Source organism: Rasamsonia emersonii (genome assembly GCF_000968595.1).
Source record: "Rasamsonia emersonii CBS 393.64 chromosome Unknown ctg1118621760093, whole genome shotgun sequence".
NCBI classification, from domain to species: domain Eukaryota; kingdom Fungi; phylum Ascomycota; class Eurotiomycetes; order Eurotiales; family Trichocomaceae; genus Rasamsonia; species Rasamsonia emersonii.
In genome coordinates, this window is record NW_013563194.1 from 14,564 (window position 1) to 37,590 (window position 23,027).

At 49.9% G+C, this 23,027-nt stretch overlaps 9 protein-coding genes across 9 annotated transcripts; 3 read left to right on the plus strand and 6 right to left on the minus strand.

Annotated features, from left to right (window-relative positions):
* Nucleotides 1-816: 816 nt before the first annotated feature.
* T310_4008 (uncharacterized protein) lies at nucleotides 817-2,021 on the plus strand (the record flags this gene model as incomplete). The annotated part of the gene is made up of 3 exons (XM_013473104.1): nucleotides 817-839; nucleotides 954-1,159; nucleotides 1,210-2,021. 3 exons carry the CDS (start codon nucleotides 817-819, stop codon nucleotides 2,019-2,021), a joined length of 1,041 nt encoding a protein of 346 aa, XP_013328558.1.
* A 774-nt stretch (nucleotides 2,022-2,795) lies between these two features.
* T310_4009 (uncharacterized protein) lies at nucleotides 2,796-4,482 on the minus strand (the record flags this gene model as incomplete). The annotated part of the gene is made up of 4 exons (XM_013473105.1): nucleotides 2,796-3,455; nucleotides 3,515-3,524; nucleotides 3,584-3,953; nucleotides 4,050-4,482. 4 exons carry the CDS (start codon nucleotides 4,480-4,482, stop codon nucleotides 2,796-2,798), a joined length of 1,473 nt encoding a protein of 490 aa, XP_013328559.1.
* An 828-nt stretch (nucleotides 4,483-5,310) lies between these two features.
* Nucleotides 5,311-6,610, minus strand: T310_4010 (Ctr copper transporter family protein; the record flags this gene model as incomplete). Its single annotated transcript, XM_013473106.1, has 5 exons — nucleotides 5,311-5,450; nucleotides 5,703-5,755; nucleotides 5,839-6,313; nucleotides 6,380-6,410; nucleotides 6,485-6,610. 5 exons carry the CDS (start codon nucleotides 6,608-6,610, stop codon nucleotides 5,311-5,313), a joined length of 825 nt encoding a protein of 274 aa, XP_013328560.1.
* A 1,576-nt stretch (nucleotides 6,611-8,186) lies between these two features.
* T310_4011 (uncharacterized protein) lies at nucleotides 8,187-9,107 on the plus strand (the record flags this gene model as incomplete). The annotated part of the gene is made up of 2 exons (XM_013473107.1): nucleotides 8,187-8,503; nucleotides 8,564-9,107. The coding sequence occupies 2 exons, from the start codon at nucleotides 8,187-8,189 to the stop codon at nucleotides 9,105-9,107; spliced, it is 861 nt and encodes a 286-aa protein (XP_013328561.1).
* Nucleotides 9,108-10,746: 1,639 nt separating this feature from the next.
* T310_4012 (Phosphate transporter) lies at nucleotides 10,747-13,792 on the minus strand (the record flags this gene model as incomplete). The annotated part of the gene is made up of 9 exons (XM_013473108.1): nucleotides 10,747-10,802; nucleotides 10,847-10,889; nucleotides 11,301-11,321; nucleotides 11,632-11,641; nucleotides 11,823-12,159; nucleotides 12,217-13,133; nucleotides 13,186-13,540; nucleotides 13,578-13,677; nucleotides 13,730-13,792. 9 exons carry the CDS (start codon nucleotides 13,790-13,792, stop codon nucleotides 10,747-10,749), a joined length of 1,902 nt encoding a protein of 633 aa, XP_013328562.1.
* Nucleotides 13,793-14,354: 562 nt separating this feature from the next.
* Nucleotides 14,355-14,827, plus strand: T310_4013 (uncharacterized protein; the record flags this gene model as incomplete). Its single annotated transcript, XM_013473109.1, has 2 exons — nucleotides 14,355-14,489; nucleotides 14,690-14,827. The coding sequence occupies 2 exons, from the start codon at nucleotides 14,355-14,357 to the stop codon at nucleotides 14,825-14,827; spliced, it is 273 nt and encodes a 90-aa protein (XP_013328563.1).
* Nucleotides 14,828-15,235: 408 nt separating this feature from the next.
* On the minus strand, nucleotides 15,236-16,458 carry T310_4014 (uncharacterized protein; the record flags this gene model as incomplete). Its single annotated transcript, XM_013473110.1, has 4 exons — nucleotides 15,236-15,744; nucleotides 15,808-15,960; nucleotides 16,025-16,158; nucleotides 16,229-16,458. 4 exons carry the CDS (start codon nucleotides 16,456-16,458, stop codon nucleotides 15,236-15,238), a joined length of 1,026 nt encoding a protein of 341 aa, XP_013328564.1.
* A 1,461-nt stretch (nucleotides 16,459-17,919) lies between these two features.
* On the minus strand, nucleotides 17,920-19,444 carry T310_4015 (uncharacterized protein; the record flags this gene model as incomplete). Its single annotated transcript, XM_013473111.1, has 7 exons — nucleotides 17,920-17,990; nucleotides 18,094-18,116; nucleotides 18,188-18,220; nucleotides 18,324-18,411; nucleotides 18,685-18,784; nucleotides 18,844-19,054; nucleotides 19,188-19,444. The coding sequence occupies 7 exons, from the start codon at nucleotides 19,442-19,444 to the stop codon at nucleotides 17,920-17,922; spliced, it is 783 nt and encodes a 260-aa protein (XP_013328565.1).
* Nucleotides 19,445-20,147: 703 nt separating this feature from the next.
* Nucleotides 20,148-21,841, minus strand: T310_4016 (uncharacterized protein; the record flags this gene model as incomplete). The annotated part of the gene is made up of 2 exons (XM_013473112.1): nucleotides 20,148-21,701; nucleotides 21,776-21,841. 2 exons carry the CDS (start codon nucleotides 21,839-21,841, stop codon nucleotides 20,148-20,150), a joined length of 1,620 nt encoding a protein of 539 aa, XP_013328566.1.
* Nucleotides 21,842-23,027: the final 1,186 nt, after the last annotated feature.

Here is a 23,027-nt window from a genome sequence, read left to right on the forward strand (position 1 = left end):
GTATACGAGTACGCGAAGAAGCTTTCCTTTGTTTTTTATCTCCGTTTTTTATTTCTTTTATTAAACAAAAACATCCTCCTTGAGCACACTACAGTATTATTCCACCATAATCTAATTGCAACAACATGCACATTGTTGATCTGCAATTCATATCCAAGATCACTGCCGTGTGCATTGTTTGGAGGGGCAATTCACCCCACCCAAATTACTAATGAGCGGAGGATTTAGTGCCGAGTCGACGTCATAAGCACCAGTTATAACGACTTCATCCTTGTAGATCCAGAGTTAGCTAGACAATAATATCTGAATAAGACGTAGATAATTGCCGTCTGCACTTACAATAAAATGATGATAATAAAACTTACCAGTGGTCTGTACAGAGTAGACTATAGTATAGGAGACTTCTCGTCAATCACCTCATCGGAGACATCTCTCCTCGTCAATCCCGTCCCCACTCTTCGCTCCTCATCGATTATTCATTCAGAAGAACATGGAATAATGCTTGAACGTCCACCGAGTGATAATAGTAGCTAATTAGCTACCTAAGCTACTAGCTGCGTGCAACCCCACCTTTGCAGAGCCCACCCCTCTGACGCTCGCTCGCTCATTTATCGACGGATCACGGCACCAGCAGGCTGATTTCAAAGCAGGCCCGCACTTGACTACCAGGGTGGAATGGACACTTATTATAACTTCGAATACTGGTGTGGCTTGAAGTCCTGTTTTTCTTTTCTCTCCGTGAAAGAAGACAAACAGGTCACTTGACTGCGTACCTTATCAGATCAGATCAGATCAGATTATAATTCATACTGCACCATGGCTCCGCCAAAGGTTTTCCTGTACGTCATTGCCTACCTATTCCCCAGATGAGATGAGCCACTTGGTTTTCTTCTTTCGGAATTGAATTCACCCAATTTAATTAGATTACTGGCGTACTGACTGTCTGCCTTCAGCACCGGCACCACCGGCTACATCGGCGGCGACTCCCTCTACACGCTGTACAACGCCCATCCGGACTGGGAATTCGCCGCCCTGGTGCGCAACAAGGAGAAGGCGGCCCAGCTCAGCAGCGTGTTCCCCAAGGTGCGCATCGTCTACGGCGATCTCGACTCGGCGGACATCTTGGAAGAGGAGGCTAAGAAGGCGGATATTATCTACCGTGCGTACACCCACATACCCCTTTTATTATTTAAAGCTGACTCTCCACAGACTTCGCCGACTGCGACCATGAAGCTTCCGCCCACGCCATCGTCAAAGGCCTCAGGGCGCACACCCCTGACCGTCCTGCCTGGTACATCCACACCTCCGGCACCGGCATCCTGGCGTGGGAGGACACCCGCAACGGGACGATAGGCATCTACCGGGAGAAGGAGTACAACGACTGGGACGGCGTGGACGAGGTGACGCACCTGCCGGACGACGCGCTGCACCGCAACGTCGACAAGATCGTCCTAGCTGCGGACAAGGACGCGACTGACCGAGTCAAGACGGCGATCGTGTGCCCACCCACCATTTACGGCCCTGGCCGCGGCTCCGGCAACACGCGCAGTATCCAGGCGTACCTGTTCGCGACAGCGGTGCTGAAGCGAGGCAAGGGGTTCGTCGTCGGCGAGGGCAAGAATGTCTGGCACCAGGTGCACATCCAGGACCTGAGCAAGGTGTATCTGGCGCTGGGCGAGGCGGCCGCAGCGGGAGGCGGCAACGCGACCTGGGGCAGCAAGGACGGGTACTACTTCGCGGAGAACGGGTCGTTTGTGTGGGGAGATGTGCAGCGGGCGATTGTCAAGGCTGCCGCGGACAAGAAGCTGATCGCGTCGGCCGAGGTCGAGTCTCTGGACAAGGACCAGACGGCGCAGGCGCACCCCTGGGGCCCGTACGCCTGGGGCAGCAACTCGCGTGGCCATGCGATCCGGGCGCGCAAGCTGCTTGGCTGGACGCCCACGAAGCCGAGCTTGCTCGAGCTGGTGCCGGATATTGTGGATGTGCAGGCGCAGGAGTTGGGGTTGGTTCAGAAGGCGTGAAAGAAAGGAAAGAAAGAATGAAATGAATGAAACAACAATATCGATCGATCGATTCCTACCTTGATAATTTCCAGTATATCAGGATGAATATGTATACAGCGACGTAACATAATCGATATCAAGTAGATAAAAAAAATAAAACTGAAATGCATAATGCAGCAGTAAGGAGCAGCTGCAGACCTGGCCTGATAGCCATTGACCTTAAGCTTAAGTATGATACTTTCAAAAAGGAGAAGATATCGAAGATAACTATCTAGCTGGCTTATAAGATCGTTATTCGTACACAAAAAGCATCAAATATTGGGGTTTGCGGGCTCTTTTCAAGAGATCCACCTCGAATTTGGGGTGGATAAGCAACGGGTCTCGTGGCGCAATGGTAGCGCGTTAGTTTCCGGTGCTAAAGGTTGCGCGTTCGAGTCGCGCCGAGATCGTCGATATGGTATATCTATTTATTTTTATTCTTTTTTTTTGTTTGTTTCGTTTTATTATGGGTCTTGTGGGGTAATAATGCATAGCGTGATAGTTTTATAGTAGTGTTAGATTTGTGGCTTGGGAGATGTTTGCTTGATTAATGCGTAGGGCTAGTTGCCGCCGAAGGCGGTGAGGGGGCTTCGGATTCTGTCCCGGAGATAAAGATATCTATTCCGTTTGCCCATTTCTTTGTACCCGTGCTCCCGCCCCAACATCGTCCCGTGTTGGTGCGTTGCACCGTAACGTCCATTTTGACCACAACGTCCAATTTTGAATATTTCATCAATTTTCTCAACATCTAGACTAGTATCTAAATACATTAAATAGCGCATTAATATCTCCTGGATCCTGGCTATCTCCCTGAGTATTTTCAACAGTATCCGACCGTTGTGTAGTGGTGGGAATTGGCTTTGAAGGTTGGCGTTTCCGGACACGGGAAATAATCTTCTTTCGTTCAGCTTCAGCACGTTCAGCAACCTGACGATTTGCATCTTTAACTGTCAATGGCCCTATAGTAGGGATTCTTCTGCGAGATCTCTGAGAGCTTGGAGCGCGTGCACGCTCTAGATGTTGAGAGATATCGCTTTGAAGTTGGGCTGTCAATTCAGCTGTTTGTATAGCACTTTGAAAGACTCGGTCAAGACGGCGTGTAAAGCTTTGATCAAGGCTAGGATTTTCATTGACAAACTTATCCAGCTTCTGAATGCTCCGTCGCAGTGTACGAACTGTCTGGGGAGGAGAATTGGTTGAGATAGATTGAATTGATGGTGTTTTATCGCGTATATTTAGAACCGGAGATGGAGACCTTGCGTTGGCTAGAATGTCAAGTACTTTTGAAGGATTCCATGGATATATCCCCCGATCACTAAAGGCATCTCGGATTGTACGTTGTTTGAATGTATCCTGGCGAATTTGAGGGATATCACGAAGAAAGTCGGCCTTGTCCATAGTGGATATCCCCCACTGTATATTCTCATTGTTTTTCTTGCGAAAATAGTGTTTATAGGCCTGAAAGGGCTGACCATCAAGCGGCTGGACAAGATGGGTTGTATGAGGCACAAAACAGAAGGGTATAATGTTGTATTTCTCACATATTCAGAAAATTATATGTGAGATGGGATCCGTGGCCGTCCATAAGCAATAGTCTTGCATCAGTCTTAGAAACCCGCTTTTCTGTATGCTGATGGAAGTGCCTGATCCAATCCATTGCAATCTCATCTGTTGTATATCCTTTGGAAGCTGTAGCAATTCGATATTTGTCTGTATCCGCAGAATCAGGAATTTGTTGATACCAACGTTCCAGTTGATATTCGCCCTTGAAGATGAAGTATGGAGGAAGGACAGTACCATCGGCCGCGATACATTCAATGGCTGTCAAGGATTCGTTTGTCTCGCTAGTTGCAATGCCTCGGGAGGCTCGTATAGGGTTGGAAGTGACGACTTTTTGAGATTTCCCCTGCCCTAATTGAAAGCCAGTTTCATCAAAGTTATATATATTCTTTGGTGGAATCCGGGCTATATATGGCTCCAAGAGATCAAACCAATGTGTCAGAATACCAATATCTTCTGCCCCTAGTCGATCTTTCTCAATTGGCTTCTGTTTGATAAGATGTAGGTCGTCAGGAAGGCGCTGAATAAACCGATATACCCAGGTTTCCCCTACGCGCGGAGCCGGCTTGGATACAGATAACACATTCCTCTGCAAAATCTGGTTTGCACAGCACTCTATCATCTTTGGGGTAGGCGGCGAATGTAGGGAATCAAGCTGTCGAATCCAGCGAATAATTGCCTTCTCTTGCTGGTCATCTAATACCTTATTGCGCGGGATTTTGGCGGTTCTTGGTGGCCGACCCTTGAAGCGTTCGTGAAGCCGTTTGCGAGGCACGTCGAATTCTCGCGCCAACGCAGAGATATTTGGCTTTTTTTGACATGAAGCCTTTTTTAAGGCCTCCTGGATTCGGGATTCGATTTTATCTGGCGATTTTGGCATTGTGGTGAGGTAGAAAATTGATGAAATATTCAAAATTGGACGTTGTGGTCAAAATGGACGTTACGGTGCAACGCACCAACACGGGACGATGTTGGGGCGGGAGCACGGGTAGTATGCTGAGGGCAGCACCTCCGATCGCGCAAAAAATATACCTGTTCTGTCCCGGTCCTTGTACAGGACCTCAGAAAAAAAAAGGCAAGAAAAGCCAGAAAAGCGAATGTCAACACGATCTCGGCGCGACTCGAACGCGCAACCTTTAGCACCGGAAACTAACGCGCTACCATTGCGCCACGAGACCGCTGCTTGTATACCGCCTTGGCTGATAGGGATACTTATTGCTAACTTGCTGCGCGCCATAGCGGCTCATCTTCATTTGAAGCTTTTCAGGTAGCTACAATGGCAATTTTTCTTATATTATACCTATATTTACTATCGAAAATAATTTTTTTTGCGTGATCGGTGGTGATGCACGGATCATCTAGACTTTGTCCCAGAACTGTACTCTGTACTAGGCCAAGAGAACTACCTTGGTTTATTCAACCTCCTTAACCTCTTATACTCCATGACCACTCAAGTATAATCTCACTTCTTGGCCCAGAACAGAATATTGATGTTGAAGTTGGGAGTTGTGAGGTCCATCAAAGTGGTGTATACCTTGCAATTGATCTGTTGCCAGAAAATTTGCTGTACGAACGCAGACTCCGAGGAGCGATAGATAGGGAAGTTGGGTTCAGCTCTTTGGCTAAATAACAAGTAGACTCTTTCCTCTCTTATCCCTCAGTGTCCAGCGTTCCCAGAGAGTCAGTTGCGTTGTGGTACTATTCTACTCTACAAGTCCTTTAGTCCAACTTTGTTCTCTCTGTTTTGCGAGAAACCATCTGGAGAAATGGAGCCTAGCCAAAAGCAAAGGAGGCTCTCAAGTGCTTTCCTGTATGGGTTCAGAATAGCCAGAAGAGCCAGCGAGCTACCTAGGTAGGTAATAGCTAGTTCCACCTTCATCGACTGGGTTCGTCTGGAAAGAGATTTCTACTACATTCATCACGTGGACTGAATTCAACTCTCCTGGGCCGCGGCGGTGACGGATCCTTTCTTTCTTGCTGCTATTTCCTTCCATGAAAAACTGTACCTTATCTAAGTCTAAGATGACTCTCTTTTTGATCAATGAATCAACCGATCGATAGTTTGTCTGCTCTCTTCTTTTCTATCTCACTCCTACCCACAGCAAACCGTCACGCCTTCTGGTCCAACGGTACCTGCGCCTGCAGAAGTCGGTCTATACATCACACATTCGACAATCATCCAATGGTCAGTCAATCCAGCATACATCTAAGATAGTCAGCTCTGTTCTGCACTTACGCAAGGCTAACACTCTCCCAGGTAAAGACAAACGCCCCCAGATACGCCCCGATAAATATGCAGATGATAAAATACCCGTTGTAGTACATGGCCAGCAGCATGATGAAATACGCCACGGCAAACGTCGCCATGTGCAGCAGGGCGCGGATACTCTGCTGGACGAGGGTGGGGCGGAATCGTAGGACAGGTGCTGCTGCTGCTGCAGGAGCAGGACTGGATGTGTCCTTCGTTGAAGCAGCGTTGTTGCCATCATTGTTATCGTTCCCAGGAGATTCCCGACAGCAAACCACCTCCTGTGCACGCGCATACGACGCCGCAGCCGCTGTCCGTCGCCGAAACTGCCGCACCAGGTACCGGTCGTAGTCCTTGGAGAGCCGTCGCAGGAATTCGAGCATCATGACCAGGCAGATCACGCCGATGCAGGAGCCGGCAAACATGCCGTGGGAGGTGACATGCCAGTGGGTGGTGATGAAGCCTGTCGGTAGTAGCGTGAGCAAGTTGACGGAATGCATGTAGACGAAGGCTGTCTTTTGATACGTACATGAATCGATGGTGTACCAGTTCCACAGCATCTAGAAATAGACAGGAGACAGAATCTATTAGCATGAATCACGCGACAGGGGAAAGTTCTTTCTCCAACGCATACCGAAATCTTGCAGCTACCACCCATACCCATCCCGCTCATTGACGACGACGAAGCCATTGCTCCAGAAGCGGTGGCTGTAGCCATCGACATGGCTGACGTTGTCATAGTCATACCGGGCATATCCATATTGACGGGCAAGAAGACCAAAAAAAAAGAATCAAGATGAGGTTAGACTAAAAGTCCGTCAGAGCACAAATTGAACCTTGTAGGTAGGCAGTGGATAGATAGATAGATAGATATTTAGAGACGAAGAAGCGATTAAAAAAAATAGGGGTAAGAAATAACCCTGTTTATCATGGGAGGTAGGATCTACAATAAAGTAACATTAAATGCCTACTATGATTCGAGAAATACAAATCCATATGCACTCTAATCAACTCATCATTCGACTCAACTTTTCAGGCTAATGAAATTGCAAGGTGAAAAAAAAAGCCACCGCAATACTCCTCACTGAGGTGGTTTAGTGAACGCGTGTACAGTACATACTATATTATACAGGAAGGATTTAATTAGTTGAGCAAAATATTTTATCTAGGTAGGTACTTAGTTGAGAAGATAAACGTATGTGCATATATTGGGGCGGGAGTCAGAGAGAGAGAGAGCATTTTTGAGCAGATTATTATTTAACTTTGATCCTACCCGACATAAAAAAATTACCCAATCGGGATGCTTAGTGTATTAACCATGTCTTAGCGCCACTCCATTTTTAGAAAGTTCACGTGTTCGATATCTACGTATGTACAGTACAGTACCTACCTATTGAATAAGTAATACTCCGCATGCACATATCATACTCCGGAGTAAAAGGAAGAATGATGATTAGGAGGACAGACTTGCTGTAGTTGCGTACTGTTCTCCGAGTATTGCAGTATGTTGGCAATGGAAAGTATGTACTGTACAACCTTGACGGCAGGAAGGAATGAATATTAAAATTGCTGCGAGATACACAGACACGAACACATCTCCAGATCAGATCATACTGTACTATTGAGGGTTTTGTCAAAATAATAATGGCTTGAATAGTGTATTCAGGTTGATACGATACCTACCAAATTAGGTATGTTTGGCAAAATCATGCATCATTCCCACACTGGTAGGCGGTGATACAAGCGGTCGTTCCGTTTATACTATTTGGTAAGCTTATTGACAGCACCAAGGATATAGCCATTGGATTGCAGTCTAATGGAGAATAATATATAGTAGCATCTCTTATTATAGATGTCGGGGATTCTCAGAATTGCACTGCATAATTTTTATAAGGCTGCACAGTGTTACTCCACCGACCTTCGTTCGGGCACGGGAACTATTTTGCTGTCCGGTACACTGTATGGAATAATCACAACTACGATTGGATCCTTCTTCTGTTAAACTCACACGACTAACCGGTATCTTGTCTCATTTACTGCATATAATTGCCTGGATGGGGAATTAAAATACTCCGCACAACATGAAACGCCGCCGATCAATGCCCGAATTGTCTGTTGCTAATCCGAATACGAACCCGAAGACGATAGCAATACAGACCCATATTGCTACCCCTCATGATATCAACATGCTATACAGACAGCATCATGGCTTTCGACATGGCAGATTCTACATTCTATTATAGAGTCACCTGCCTGAAAGTCAGAGCTCAACTTCTTCCCGTCGACCTGGGATAGATCTCGCTAAATACGGGTCGTTCTTTCTCTTTGACGCTACCATGGCAGCTGCGGCAGTCGTGCCTTCCAAAAAAGACATCCAGACCGAACTGGTCTACTGGAAACGGCTGGAAGACCGCTTGGTCGTCACCGACTTCACCCAGCCCGGCGGCGAGCAGCGTTTTGCGGAGCAGGAGAACTACAACGAGAGACATCCAGTCCAGATCCACGACATCCGTGGCGAAGAGGCCAAGTACACGCTCGACAAGAACGGATTCCAGTATGTCCGTCACGATGTCCCCGAGCTAGACGACTGGTCCGACGAGGAGAAAATCAAGGCGATTCTCATCCCGAAGACAGAGGAACTGGTGCGGCAAGTGTACGTCCAGTAGTACGTTGCAGTCATAGAATGCTGCTCCATCTTACAACATTCTTGCAGGACCGGCGCCACCAAATCCATTGTCTTCACCCATCGTATCCGCTGTCTGGCCACCGACTCGGCCAAACGTGCCGACAATCGCGCGCCCGCCCACAGCGTCCACTCGGACTTCACGCCCACAGGGGCGCTGCACAATCTCGACATCACGGTCAAGGACCCGGCTGAAGTCGAGCGGCTGCGACGTGGACGCGTGCTCGCGATCAATGTGTGGCGGCCGCTGAAGACGATCACCAAGGACCCTCTCGCGGTGTGTGACTGGCAGTCCGTAAACGCTCAGGACGAGTGGATCGCGTACAGGTTCGTCTTCCCGCACGGCTGGAACGAGCTGGGCAAGGTGGTGCGCAGCGCGAACCACAAGTGGTACTATCTCAGTCGGCAGCAGCCGAACGAGCCGCTGCTCTTCAAGCAGTTTGACAGCCGGGCGACGGAGCAGGGAGGGTGCACCGTCGCGCACAGTGCGTTTGTCGATCCCGAGTTTGTCGACGCGGAGCCGCGGCAGAGCATCGAGATCAAGATGTTTGCTTTCATTCCGGAGGAAGCATAAGCGTGGTCTGTTGAAATTGCCTTTTGTGTCAATCCCTTCAAGCACTGCAATGCTGGCTCAGAAGAAGAGGAGAACAGAAACGAAGGAGCACATTGTAGCATGTCTATAATAAGTACTGTACATACATGTTTCTGAAAGCCAACCAGGGCACTTCTAAAAACAACTTATTGAGAGAAATTGACTCCTTTTCTCCAGTTATGTAGTAACTCCTAAATTAATAAAAAGCGTGAGGTTCACCCCTTAGGCTAAGTTAGGTACCTAAGTAAACTTCAAATACCTGACTAACATGGTATAATCCGATCTGATCTCTTACTGCCCAACTTGACCTAAAATTTTATGCGCTGTAATGTAATGTATGTACATACTTATGCTGGATCCCTATTCCGACCGAGAATGTTCAGGAAGACGTTCTTCCAGCCCCGTCTGCACCACCGAATAATACTCGATATCCAGTTTCCTCCTTGGGTGTCACAAGGATCTTGAATATGGTCGTTAGCGATAATGTGGCTGGCTCTTGCTGCTGCTGAGTCATCCACGCTCGTACCGAAATAAATAAAAATGGAAACTGCTACACTGCTCAGAATAAGAACAAACAGGAGATCAAAAAGCAAGTGAGCCTGCCACAAAGGACCCAGACGGATACCGTTGCTGAAATGCAGGGTCCTATGCGCGAACATTGTAGCGTTGACTACTGGCGGGTCCCTTGCAAGAGCAGCAGAGGAACAGGTCAAGCGGTTGAAGCCCGCACGAAAGTCTGTGCTGAGGAAGGATAATTGTGGCGAAGAATTCGCGTTCGTTTGCAGAGCAGGATCCAGGTCTGTTCGACAAAGATGCCTCATCAGAACGAGAATTAGGCGCCAGCAGGAGCGGTGCATCGTCAGGGCTCAGACTGAGGATTAGAAACCTGCTGGAGCTCTATCACGTCGTCTTTGGATCGATCTGTTGATCCGACGAATGACCTTGGCAGCAGGATGATAATACGTTGAAAGCTCTTCTGGAGAAAAGAACTCTTTGACTTGGGCTAGAAAGACCGTCTCGAGACAATGGTAGGGCCATTCACTTCGTACTGGAAGATGCCATGTCTCTCAAAAAAGAGTCTCAGTAAAACGGGTTTGTTCTTGGTCCGCTCGCTCGAGACTGCAATTTGAGATGATTGAAAATGGCGACATCCACAGGACGTTTCTTTTTGAGGGCAGAGGCCCAGTGCGAGTGCCCCGGTCCCGTCAAGTTCAATCAGACTAGAAGAGACACCTTCGATCCTGTTCCCGCAGATGGCAGCAAGCGTGTTAGCGCAGAGGAGGGCCACCACTTTGGCCTCGTGAAGCTGTGAAACTCAACTGGCAAGATTGCACATTTTCTTTATAGATATATGGAGGGCCTAGCATCTCTAGCTAGGGAATATTCTACTGAACTAGGTATGATCCAACCTGAACAAACCAACAGAATTAAACTAGACTAGATTTTGATCGATCCGATTGGAATTGTATACGGAGTAATTATATATGTTGACCTACAGTCGAGGTGCGTGCCTAAGCATAGAGATAGTATTAGCTAGCATGTCAATACTCTTTTATTTGTATTTGTATTTTATTTTACTATCTCTTGTTAAATAGATTGTATCTTATCTCACCATAACTAACTATTTATTTATTTTTCCTACCCGTAAGGTATATAACATAGCCTTGAAATGAGGTCCTAGGAGGTCATTCAAATACAGCTTCGAAGCAAGAGAGACAGACCTTGGTCCTTGGGGTTAGATCTCGATATTGATGCGCTACAGGTCTATTATTAGAAGAATTTTTTTCTTTTCTTTTTTCTTTTTTTTCTTTCTTTTTCTTTCTTTTTCCTTTCTTTTTTTTTTTTTCTAAAGTCAATACCCACAGTACATTGGCATAAGTAAGTAAGTATCGAAGAAATAGAATCATGAATCATGGGTATTAGATTAGACATGCCGTCAGTCAATCAGTCAGTCAGTCAGTCAGTCAGTCGGGCAATCGAGCATTGGGGGGCAATTCAAGGCTGGAAGAGCGGCATGTAGACAAAGACAAGGACAAAGAAAGATAAATAAAGAGAAAGATAAAAAAAAAGAGAGAGAGAGAGAGAGAAAGAAAAGAAAAATCTTCCTCCATCCACCTTTCTGTCCTACCTTCCTTACCCTACCTTACTGTTGGAAACTTGGAATACTTGACTTACTCGACTGACTCGACTCGATTCCTGTACGACGATAGTCTAGTCACATTTAACTTAGTTGTCTATCTACCTATGTATCTACCTATCGATCGATCGATAACTACTACCTGTCACTGTTAGTTGGTTACTTCTTGTTAGTTACTCCTCTGGGTAAGTAGTACAGCTAGGTTGAACTTAGCATCCAGATGGGTTGGGTTGCTGGTCTGCCAGATCGGATTTCAGCTGATGCTACTCCCGCTTTCGAGAATTACCCAATGCAATCATCAATTAGTACTACTATTGATTACTGTTGTTGATCGATGTGAAAAGTGTACTGTACAGTACATGTACTCACTGTAATAGATCTAAATAAACATATGTACATACACACAAAAGTATCCACAACCGTAATTCATATGTACATCGTCCATACATATATCATACCGATATTTATAACCTCAAGCCCACACCAGCCATTGATCTACACTACATCACCCGTACAACCCCGTCAACCGGTGCACCGACCGCGGCCGTCGCACCGCATACCGGCTGCTCTCGCCTAACCGCCCCAGCGCCAGACTCTCCAGCGTCTCCGTCTTGCCGCCCCAGAGTCGGCTCTGTCCGTTCTCCTTCTGCACCGTCGGGATAAAAAAGTGCGTCACCGCCGCCCCCAGGAACATTGCCGCGCTGAACACGATCAGAATCCAGCCGAACCGCGTCGTCTGTTGGTCCCCCACCCCGGTGCCAATGTTGTAGTACGCCGAAAAGATCAGGACCAGGATCGAGCCCAGCTTGCCGGAGGCCGCGCTGATGCCGTGGCATGTCGCCCGGTAACGCGTAGGAAAGACTTCCGCGGGAATCATGTAGGTCGTGGCATTTGGTCCTACACAATTAGTATGTACTGTACAATCCAGTAAGTATATAGACTCAGCAGACGTACCAAAATTAAAGAGCATCTGCCCAATGATGTACAGCACTATCGCAATTGGTCCCTCCTTGTGCACAGTAATAAACATGGTCCCCAGCCCAATGAACAGCGCTGCCAGCGCCAAAAACCCGTACTTTTGCAGGCTGACCCGGTTCAGCCGGTACGAGAACATGATCACCAGCAGCCCGCCGACAACGCTGCCGAGGTTCAGGATGACCATCGCATGAATCGACGTGTTGAAAAACATATCGTAGACGTTGGCGTCGGGCGAGTCGTCCGTCTTCCACGACGGCGCCGGACTGTGTAGATTCAGCGACCCCCACGTCTTTGCCAGAAACTGCGGACTCGACAGACCAATCCCGTAGAATCCAAAGTCGAGCAGCAGCCAGGCCAGCGACGTGCCCACGAGGGTGCGCCAGTTGCCCTCCGTCCAGAAATAGTGGATGATGTCCGCCAGGACCATGCGCCAGGGCGACTGCATCGTCGGCGGATGGAGGGTGTAGTCGGCGTTGGTGGCGTCCAACGTATCCCCATCGAGAGAACCGCTCGCCCGCGACAGCGCGGTCGAGGGCATCGATTTCATGTTGCCCCAGCTGGGGTCCAATTCCTGCGGGCTCAGAGGAGCCGGCTCGCCGAACAGCGTCGTCGCATCGAACTCGGCCCTGATCGGGTCGTTGTCGATGTCGAGCAGATATCGAGGCGTCTCAGGAATGGCGAATCGGAACAGCGACGCAACAACGCCGGGCACCACCCCGATGCCAATGACCCATCTCCACATGATGTCGACCGAGCGGGCCAGATCGGCGTCGCCTTGCCGTCGGGTGACGGCCACCACGACCAGCGCGACCAGATTGCCGGCGAGCTGGCCCAGCGGCTGCATGAAGAAGACCGTCGCTAACATGCGGGCGCGGTGCTTGGTCGGGGCGAATCTAAATTCTTATTAATTGACAAGAACCAGGTTCAGAGCCAGATCGAACTTACTCGGATGTGATAACCGCACTGAGCGGGTAGTCGGCTCCCACGCCGATCCCGGTCAGGGTCCGCCACCAGATCAACCACGCAAAGATGTTCATGCTGTGGTCGACTCCCGTCGACGACATGGCAACCCCCAGCGTGGCGGCAATAAGGAGCACCAGTTCGACTCCGTACATCTTCTTGCGGCCGTTCTTGTCGGCCAGGAAACCAAACATGATCTGGCCCAGAAACGTGCCGCCCAGAGTGGCGATGTTGATGAGGGTGGATCGTTTGGACGACACGTCGTCTCTCCAGTAGACGTAGGTAATCATCGGGAGGGCAATGTTGCTTGCGAACAGCTTGGTTTGGTCAATGCCAGATCCTTCCTTCGATAAGCGGCAAGCCACTCACCGTATAACCATCGAGGAAGAAACCGACGCCGGCAACGAAGACCACCACCCATTGGAACGACTGCCGGTCGATCGTGTCGTAGATCTGTTGCATTCGCACATAGCGATCCTATCATGGACAGTCAGATCGATTTCTCAGTCCTTCCACACTCGATGCACACCTGTTCATGCTCGAAGTCGCGAGCCCGATCGGTCTTGTATAACCGACTGCGAAAGCGGCCCATTGTGACTGAAAAGGACGCTGGAGCGTCCTCTCGTTTGCCGTTCTTGCTGTTCTAGATAACGCTGAATTGAGATATATGTGAGACCAGAGGTTGCACTCGTCTGCGGGGACTGTCCTTAGTTCATTGCGGCCGTTTGACGATTCGGGAGGCTGGACAGGTCGACAGCTGCATGATAGCGGTCAACTCGATGGAATCAACGAAAGTCCTCCTGGATAGGTTAGTCGACGTCCGACAGACGTCTGCTCGACAGAAATTGAAGCAAGCAAGCAAGAAAGAAAGCGAGAGAACGTGGGAGACACAGGGCGAGGGGGGGACTGATAGACGGAGGCGGAGCTCGCTAGTAGAAACGCTGGACAATGCTCGACAGGACCAGGCCATTCAGCTCGGTACAGTACATATGCCCGTGCGAAGCCGCAGGGCCAGAGTGGGGGGATTTATGGAACGGCGTCATAACGAAGATAATCAATGACCTCAACCGCATATAGGCTACTGGCATCGAGGACGTCGGCGAGAGCACAGGCCCAGGGCCCTGGGACAAAGTGGGTAAGCCGTGCTGATCCAGATGATGATTACCATCGGCGATCCGAGAGAAGCAGGAAAGACGCCCGAGCAGGCTGACAGCGGACAAAGGACGGGCGCCCGACAGTGCCCGGCGGGCAGGAGCGGAGGGCTGCTGGCAGCACGCCTATCAGGGCAGGTACGCGGTACGAAAGCAAAAGGGCAAGAGCGGGCGAGCGACGATCGCCCACTCCTCCCCCCACGTGCGTGTGATTCGCAGGATGACGCGCTCGGCAGCGCCGACCACGGGCCCACTTGTCACTGCAGAAGCTCCGCGCTAGGATCACTTGGCAGCAGCAGTTATTGAAGTCGGCAGTACGTCTAATAATCCAATACTAGATCATTAATGCCCTGGAGGTCGAGTCTGCTGTCGGCGTTCCTAGCTCGAACAGGATAAGCATGCCGACATCCGAGAGAAGCGTCGGATATAACGATGCATCCCCAGAGCCCTACGCTTGCCCTTTGCGAACGAGCTAGATTCCCCTCATCACGGGCATTCAATGCGACCCGCAATTGGCGTGGAATCGCCCTGGGGGAAAAAAAAAGAAAAGAAGAGCAACACGACGCGAGAAAAGCGGTCAAGGTGAGGCGTCTTTGACACACACGTGGAAGGAAAGAAACTTGTGATTAATGCATTTTCTGCTTTGACTTCTTGTGGTAGCGCCCTAAGCGACGGCAAGGGAAGTGGGAGAGCAATCACGTGCATTTAGTCATCACAGCACATCAGTTACCTAACAAACATCACATGGGGTATTGTTAACACTGAAATAGCAAAACACAAACTCCTGTATGCAAATCCTCGAGACACGATCCAAAACGCCCGGCATGCCAATCCAATCCAATCCAATCCTTTCCATCCAACAATTCATCATCCATAAGAACAGGTCATACGTCATCGGTCAAGGTAGTGCAACACGAGGTCGATAAACTTCCTCTGGTCTGGGACAAAGAAAACCCAAAATTAGTATCGACGTAGCCAGTAGAGGAATGATCGTAGAACACACCGTCTTCCTCCAGAAACTGGATGTGCAACACCTTCATCTCCGCCAAGATTTCAAAGTTGGGCCGCAGGTGCAGCGACACCGGGCGGCTGGGCTTCTTCGGCACCTCCAGATGGTCGATGCAATTAACTGGGGACCAGGTCAGAAACAGAGTCTCAGCATCGCAAAAGAACGTGTTCGAGGGATCCCTACGCGGTATAGAAACGTATCGTTTCCGCTCCCTTCGCTGCGAATTGGCGAAGAACAAAATAACCTTGCGGTCATGGCGGCCCCGCAAGATGCGCAGGTTCTGGCTGATGCATTCCTCCCCACGGCCCTTGGATTTGGCCTCCGCGATGCCTGCAATAAAGACCAGCTCGGATGCAAGCAGGAGCTCCTGGAACCGGACACAATCTGGGGACGGCCCGTCAGCGATGACACCTTCAAAGAATTACCCCGAGACATCGGAATCCGTACCATTCCAATCGTCAAAGGTGTAGGACAGCTGACTGGTGAACACCGTCTGGCCCGTCTGGATCGTCTGTTCTTCCAGAAAGGAGACACGGTAGCTGGTTTCTTTGGACAGTCGGGGTTGCTCCAAGTGCGGGACAGGCAGCTTGGAGTTGTGGACTGCAGTCATCAGTGTCAGTCCAGCTCCATTCCCGAGGAAAAGGCACCGGCCCAAGCTACTCACAGGTATGTATAAAAGGATTCTGCTGGCCGGCCGATCCTCCCAGCTCTAGACACCGCAGGTTTCCACTCGAGTCCTTGCAAATATTGATGTATCCGTACTGAATCCGGAACAATCGATTCTTTCTCACGAACGATCTGCAGGATCACCAGTCAGAGGAGGGACCTGCCAGCGGAGATTTCCTTTTTCTTCAATTTGCCAACATACATGGTCACAGTGGGATTAAGGTGCAATCTGATGACTTCTGGCGGCGACTGCGGCGATTTGCCCTTATCGCTGGAGGACGACGTGACCGTGGGACTGGGCGGCGGAGGGTATTGAGAGGACGACAACAGACTGGCGGTTTCGGAGTCCTGCGATACATAACTCACGCAGTGGGAATTGCGGAGCGGCCAGTCGGGCCAATCCTCAAAGTCATGCGAGATGACCTGGTCCATCATTATTCTTGGAGTCCAGATGACAATCCGACAGCAGGATGGTTTGCAGCAGTCACGGTGCGGTGCATTTATTCCGAGCCCGGATCACATTTGGCGATCCTGCTGAATCTATCGCCAAACAGGGAGGGTATTCAGAAGCGATGGGCAGGAGAAGGCGAGGGCGAGGAAGAAGGGGATCATGTTCAGCGAACGGGTCACCGACAAGAAGAGCCAAGTCGTCGACATTATTATTGACGTATGCAAGAGCAATAAGCTGTATGCCTCAGGTTGGATTGCTCTGGACGGTGAACCAGTGCCTGCAGCAAGGTTGACCCGACGGGTTACTTCACATGGCCCGCTAACCTGCTTTGGCGCTGGCGGTTGGCGGCTGGGATCGTGTCAAGCGCGTCATTGGGTTTCCGATCGCTGCCGAGGGACCGGCCGTGCAGGGATACGCCGCAACGTGCTCAAATGGCTGGCTGTCGTAGAAGCGTGCGGGTAAGCGGCGGCCCACACGCAGTTTGTCCTCGACACGCGTCGAGGTCGACTGGAAGCAAGAACAGGAAAAACAATCCAGGCCATATCTACTTGCCCCGAGCTACTCATCAAACTATTTACTGTGTACCCTGGGTCCGTGATGAATGAGCAGGATAGGATCTGGGGTTGGCGAACGCTAGTCAGAGAACTAGAGATAGTCTAGCCAAGGATGCCAACAGTCATTAACGGCTGTCAATTCCCTTTAAATCCATGGATACATGCAGGAAGGTAGCTATTGCACATAGCTGTCCTAGAACCTGCACCTACCTAGGTTAGGTACCTAGGTAGGTAACAGCAACCTGCTGAGCTGGAGGCACCGTTTCGTTTCAGGCAGTTGCCCCTCCTTGCCCAGGTGAGATCTAAGGAAGGTGCCTGCCCAGGAAGGCAGTCGGTGCCTTAGGCGCCAGGCACCAGGCGCCAGGTGCCAGGGCCACGCGCCAAGATTGGCCAGGATTCTGCGGTGCTTCTGGTGGATGACTCGATGATTCCTCGATGGGCCCGGTGTCTGTGCGTTCCGAGTCCAACAGAAAGAACACCAAAGGAACAATCCGCGCAGCCACGTGGTCCTTAGCGTCTTGAAACCCGGATTAGGCACCTCCTCCGCTACTCCGTATTCCGACCGAGTAGTTACTCCGTTGGGTACAGATCATTATTATTACCTTACTTCCAAGATTTATTCTTGGACTACTGCACAGCCTGTCTGCAGGCTTAGGTGCCTGTGCTACTATGGTGCTACCTAGTCCACTGTTTCAGACACATGGTTGTACCTGCATACAAGTGTGGGCAGTAGAACTTTTTTTTCGCTTATCCAATCCATGATGTTATACCCCACACCTGGCGAGATTGTCATGGATTAGGAAAGCTGTTGTGCAACTCCATATCTTTTCCCCCGCCCTTTCTTTCCAGAATCACAAGCATCGCCATCAATGACACATAACTACTAATCTAGGCAACCCTTAGTAAAATTATTTTGCGCCTATCATCTTGCTGGTATATTACTATTAGTATATTAATGTCTACCGACTAAGTAGTAGTACAATACACGTGAAACAAACCAACTCCAGGCCCTGGACACTGGCTCTGTTTCAGGATGAATTGATGAACTATGTCACGACTCACCAGATCGGGCAATTGCTTCATACCTGATCGTTTCTAAGGAAATAACGTTGGTAAAGGGGGAAAAAAACAAAGATAACAATACGAAAAAACCAACCTTGTGTTTTCTAATAACTTCTTCTGCATAACGCTGTTGGACGGTATACATATAGACTGTTTCTTCCGGAGGTGATAATTTCCACTCGGATCGGATGGTGAAGCGAGGCAAACAGGAATTGACTCTGGTCACTTACGACAGGGCTGAAGTGCAGCTTTCCGGCCAGCGGGGCAGAATTCCAGAAGAAAAGAAGAGCTTCCGGAGTTCATCAAGACAAGTTATTCCTATCAAACCAGAGTAACCCCACTGTACAGAGTATGGGGTGCTATTGCATGATGATGATGATGGAAATCACCAAGTTAACGCCATCCTAGGGTGTTCCAACCTTACAACTATCCGATGGCCCGATCCGACAGGTTCAAGATCAAGGACGAAAGCCCCACAGCGGTGGGCAGGAGTCATCTGTCAATGTCGACATCAGTACGGAATAGATGGCTGGGATCTAGAACCTACGAACCTACCTAGATGCTTAGTCCCTCTCTATCCCCTAGGCTCACTTCGTTGGAGGAGCTCCTGTCGTTGGCGTGGAGTTAATTCCGCTGGATATTTAGACTCCTGTGTTTCATCTCCGGACCATGGTCGTGTCATGAATAGCGTCTGAGCATATAGTAGCTTTGAGCCTGGCAATTCAGTTCAACATTAATAATTCAAGTTACCAGCGCAATGGCCTCGGGAGGCCCCGTGCCCCGGAGCTCAAAAATCCAAGCGCCGCAGGAAGAACCTAGCCATGAGCTCCAACATCGGCAACGAAAACACCAGACGTTAGCATTTCTCCACGTGTATGACGTATTTGACAGGGCTGTACAGCGTAGGCATGAACAGGGGGAGTTGACGCAGGAACATGCTTGCCATACTGGCCGACACCACCTACCCGATAAGCTTCTCTCACGTCCTGCCGCATCTATGCGTGCTGAGGTCAATGCCACAGCCAAGCTCAGCATTTCCGATGTCCATGACAGTGCACGGGTGTAAGCCCCCTATGCAATATACCATTCAATACCATAACTGTCTGGCTGCTTTCAGAACATCCGCGGCACACAATTCCCAGGCGAGTCGCCCGTGAATGTGCTTGAAGAGCACGATCCGTTTTCCGCCTAGTTGACGGAAATTCGGGGTAATCGGAACCATTCCAGGTGACCTGACAACGAGATCAGTCAGTAGCGAGTCCTCCGGCCGAGTTCTCAGTACATCAAGAGAGGTTAATGTGCAATATCGCGAGCTAATCAGCAAGTGTCGTTTGTGATTGGCATTATACATGGTTCAAAGAACTAAGTCGTGTCTGATTTCCTGGTCCGATTCCATTCTGTATCAATGGTATTACGTATATGTCCCACAAATACCAAATGACCACCTGGAAGACTATGATACATGAGTGGATATATAGACGGAATTCGGAATTAAAAACAATGTTGGTGGGAAAAGATGAGGGAGTTGCAAATGAAAAACAAAGAGAGCTGGTCTTGCTAGACATATGGGGTATATCAATGGTGCCCAAAAGATATAAACCGATCCAGTATGCCAAAAAAAATTATGAAAAAAAAAAGACAAATGAAAAGGGGAAAAAAAGGAAAATAACGAAAGAATTCACCCAAATCGTCTCGCGCAAACATCGCCGCAACCGTATCAAGACTTATCAAAAGATGAAACCGTGCCTCGTGATAACTCCGGGGTTTCTGAGAGAATTAAGTCTTGTTGACAGTGCGACACTACGCGACAGACGGACGATTAGAGAAGATCGGTAAAGAATCCCCTAAACCCGAATATTTTCCATAGAAGAACAACATGCCCTGTACCCATGACTTTTAAGTAACTTCTTTTCCATGAACCACCAACACCTCGCTCGTAAAATAAACGAGAAACAGAAAAAAAAAATATTTGACACGAAGGGTAATATGCAAATGCATCAGATTCGCAAACTGTAAGCTTGTTGGGTGCACGAAGACGGCTGCAAAAATAGCCATCACGACGCTTCCACAATGCGACTGAAACCCATAATATTCGCATTCTTGGTGGTGTCGCTGGACTTCCTCTTGCCCAGTCCGAGCATAGATAGCTTCCGAATAAGGCTGGGTTTCTTTTCATGCCTGCTGTTCAAAACGGCTGGACGATTCTGATTCTCGCCACCAATATTCTCATTCCTTAGGCGAGATGTCAAGTACCCGTCTCCTGAATGGCCTCGCACATGAGACTTTGGTAAGGGCGACAATTTCGAATGTGTATGCTCGGTAGAGGAAGATCCGTCAACTGAACCAGAACTGATCGAGATCTCTGGGGCGGCCCCAATGGTGCCAGTAACCATCTTCTCCATAACGGCACGCTGCAGATCTAGATAGCGCTGCTTCTCTTCAGAGGGCGTCATGACGTGTTCCATGCCATCTGGGCCAATGATGACGGCAACTCCACCACTACCACCGCTATTGTGACTTGACTGCTGTCCACGGACTTCCACTCCAGACTCATCTCCTCCAGCGACGACCGCCTCTCGAGTCTCCAAAGATTGCTGCGAACGGCGCTCGTGGGCTTGCGGTCGTTCAGAGACCTCCTGGTTCTGATGAGGTAGAGGCGGCGGGACGTCACGGTCTCGACTGCGTGGAGCTCGTCTCGAGGCGGCTCGACTGACAGCGCAAGGGCGAGAAAAGCTTGGAGTTCTCATTGGCGGAGAATCTGCAGGTGAATCCGTCACTGGATTGGCGCATTGCGGCGTCAAAGCGTCCATGCCAGCGGCGGTTGTTGACTGGACGCTGTCTGGTGAATCCATGCCAGGAGTTTCTGAATCTGAACCAACAATCATGCCTTTCGTGAAATATACATCATCCGCTTCATCTTTTCCGTCACGGTTATACCAGTGATCAGTCGGTTCATATTTTCCAATCGCGGGAATGGCACAAGACCCGGTCACGTTCGTACCATTAGCCGGGTTTGGAGTATCATAGCCGACGATGCTTTGATCACTATCCGAAGCGAAAGGAGGTTTTGGGACAGATGCAACACGATCATCCGACTCGCCTGGATAGAACTGCGCAATCCCCACCTCCGTAGAGCTCTGAGGAATGTCTTCGGAAACGTCCTCGGGGGCAGCGGGTTTACTGCCGTCGGTTTCTGTGGCCGGTCTGGCGACTTTGGGAGAATCAGGAGATTCTGCGTCTTCAAGTACTATTCCAGAGTCGTATAACCTTTTTTCCACAACCCCATCGTCATTGGTTTCTTCCGAGATTGGCTGACTGTGGGCTTTGGCCGGCTCCGAAGAGACCAGGGGGCTTGGTTCCTGGTCGACCTGTTCTGGAACGGTTTTCCTGTCCTGGTTGGACTGGTTGGGTGGAGGTGATCCCGGGGATATCTCTCCTCTCTCAATCATCTCGCATAACAACTTGCAAGCATAGCGGAGCTGGACTTCCTCGACGGGGGTAAGCTTTTGTCGCTCAATCAACGGCGAAGAGGGTCTCCAATTGACAGGAGTATCGACAAAGTCGTAGTACCGGCTTCGGTCTTCAGGGGGGAAAGCAAATGAGGGTTTCTTCGTATTGTTAGTCAAGTTGGCTTTTTGAGGTACAATGCCGCCAAAATTGTAGATGGTGCCGTCAAGCTTACATGAGAGCCCAAATGAAAGGTGAACCGCTTCCTCATCTTGTCAGGCACAGTGGTTGATCTTCTCATGATGGGTGAGGTAGCAACTTCCCACGCAGCTCTGGAGCCGGTTGCACGGAATGCTTCTGGAGGATAAGAGTTGACTATATTCGTGACGAATACCCACCAGCGGTCAGGGAATAGGCATTTAGATAGGCATGAACTGCAATTGGCCACACGCACACGAAAAACAGCCGCATTCAACGCCAGACAATGGCAAGCAAACAAGGATGCCGTGTTTCACCGTACGGAATGCCTCTCTTGCACGCTGACTCGGTGGACAATGCGGGGAAACCACGTTCAAGAGCTCCGGGAAGGCACGATGGAGCAATATATTGGGAATGATCAACGGCACAGCCCCGCGTCCATGGGCCGGGAAGTTTGCAGACGACAGACACGATCGGGGGAAGGCGAGAGAGCAGCCATTACCTCATGCGCGAGGAGCAGCTTTGGCAGAAAACATGACTTTGTCGAATTGGCGCCCTATCGAGGAAAGTGTGGAGAAAGCCGGGTGCTCGTTCGCCACCATGTAGATCGTGTGGGTAATGCGCTGCAGCTATGTCCTGCTACAGGTGAGATGACAGCAGGTTGACTGACCGCTGGGTGAGGGAGCGCAGGTGCGAAGAGTGATGACAGAAGACAGAGTAAAAAAAGAACAGAGGGGCGCGAACGGCACCCGGCGCTGCAATGGCGAAGAGAAAAGAAGCTTCTTCCGTCCCTTTCCCAAGGTCACCTGGAGCGTCTCCGGAGGGAAGGCAGCCATGCCTCTTTTTACATAGGGAAGCGGCTAGGGACAAGCGGCGCAGGTGGCCATTGGCCGGCCATTCCCGATTCATCGGCTGGGGGATTGGATCTGGGGGGATTCGATTAACGCCAGCGAGCGTATCGTGGCGCGAACCTCCGGACCACGGGGCCTGCTCGATGCGCTTGGACGTTTCCTACTGGGGCAGCGTTCAGGGCGTTTTGGATAGCGCAGGAATAGGATGCCCGGGCGTTGGTGGCTGTCGCGCCCTAGTCCGCGTTGGGCCCTAGCCTTGGTTTGGGTTGCAGGGCGCGCGGCGAACCAGTCGACGAACACATGCCTGGGATGCGCACTGGATGGACATGTGTCATCGAGTCTGGCAGAGAGACCGAAGTCATCTGACTCTCAATCGGCATCCCAGCGGAAAAGAAAATCATGCTCGGAGGAAGGGGACGCAAGGAATCGGCCCAAAGA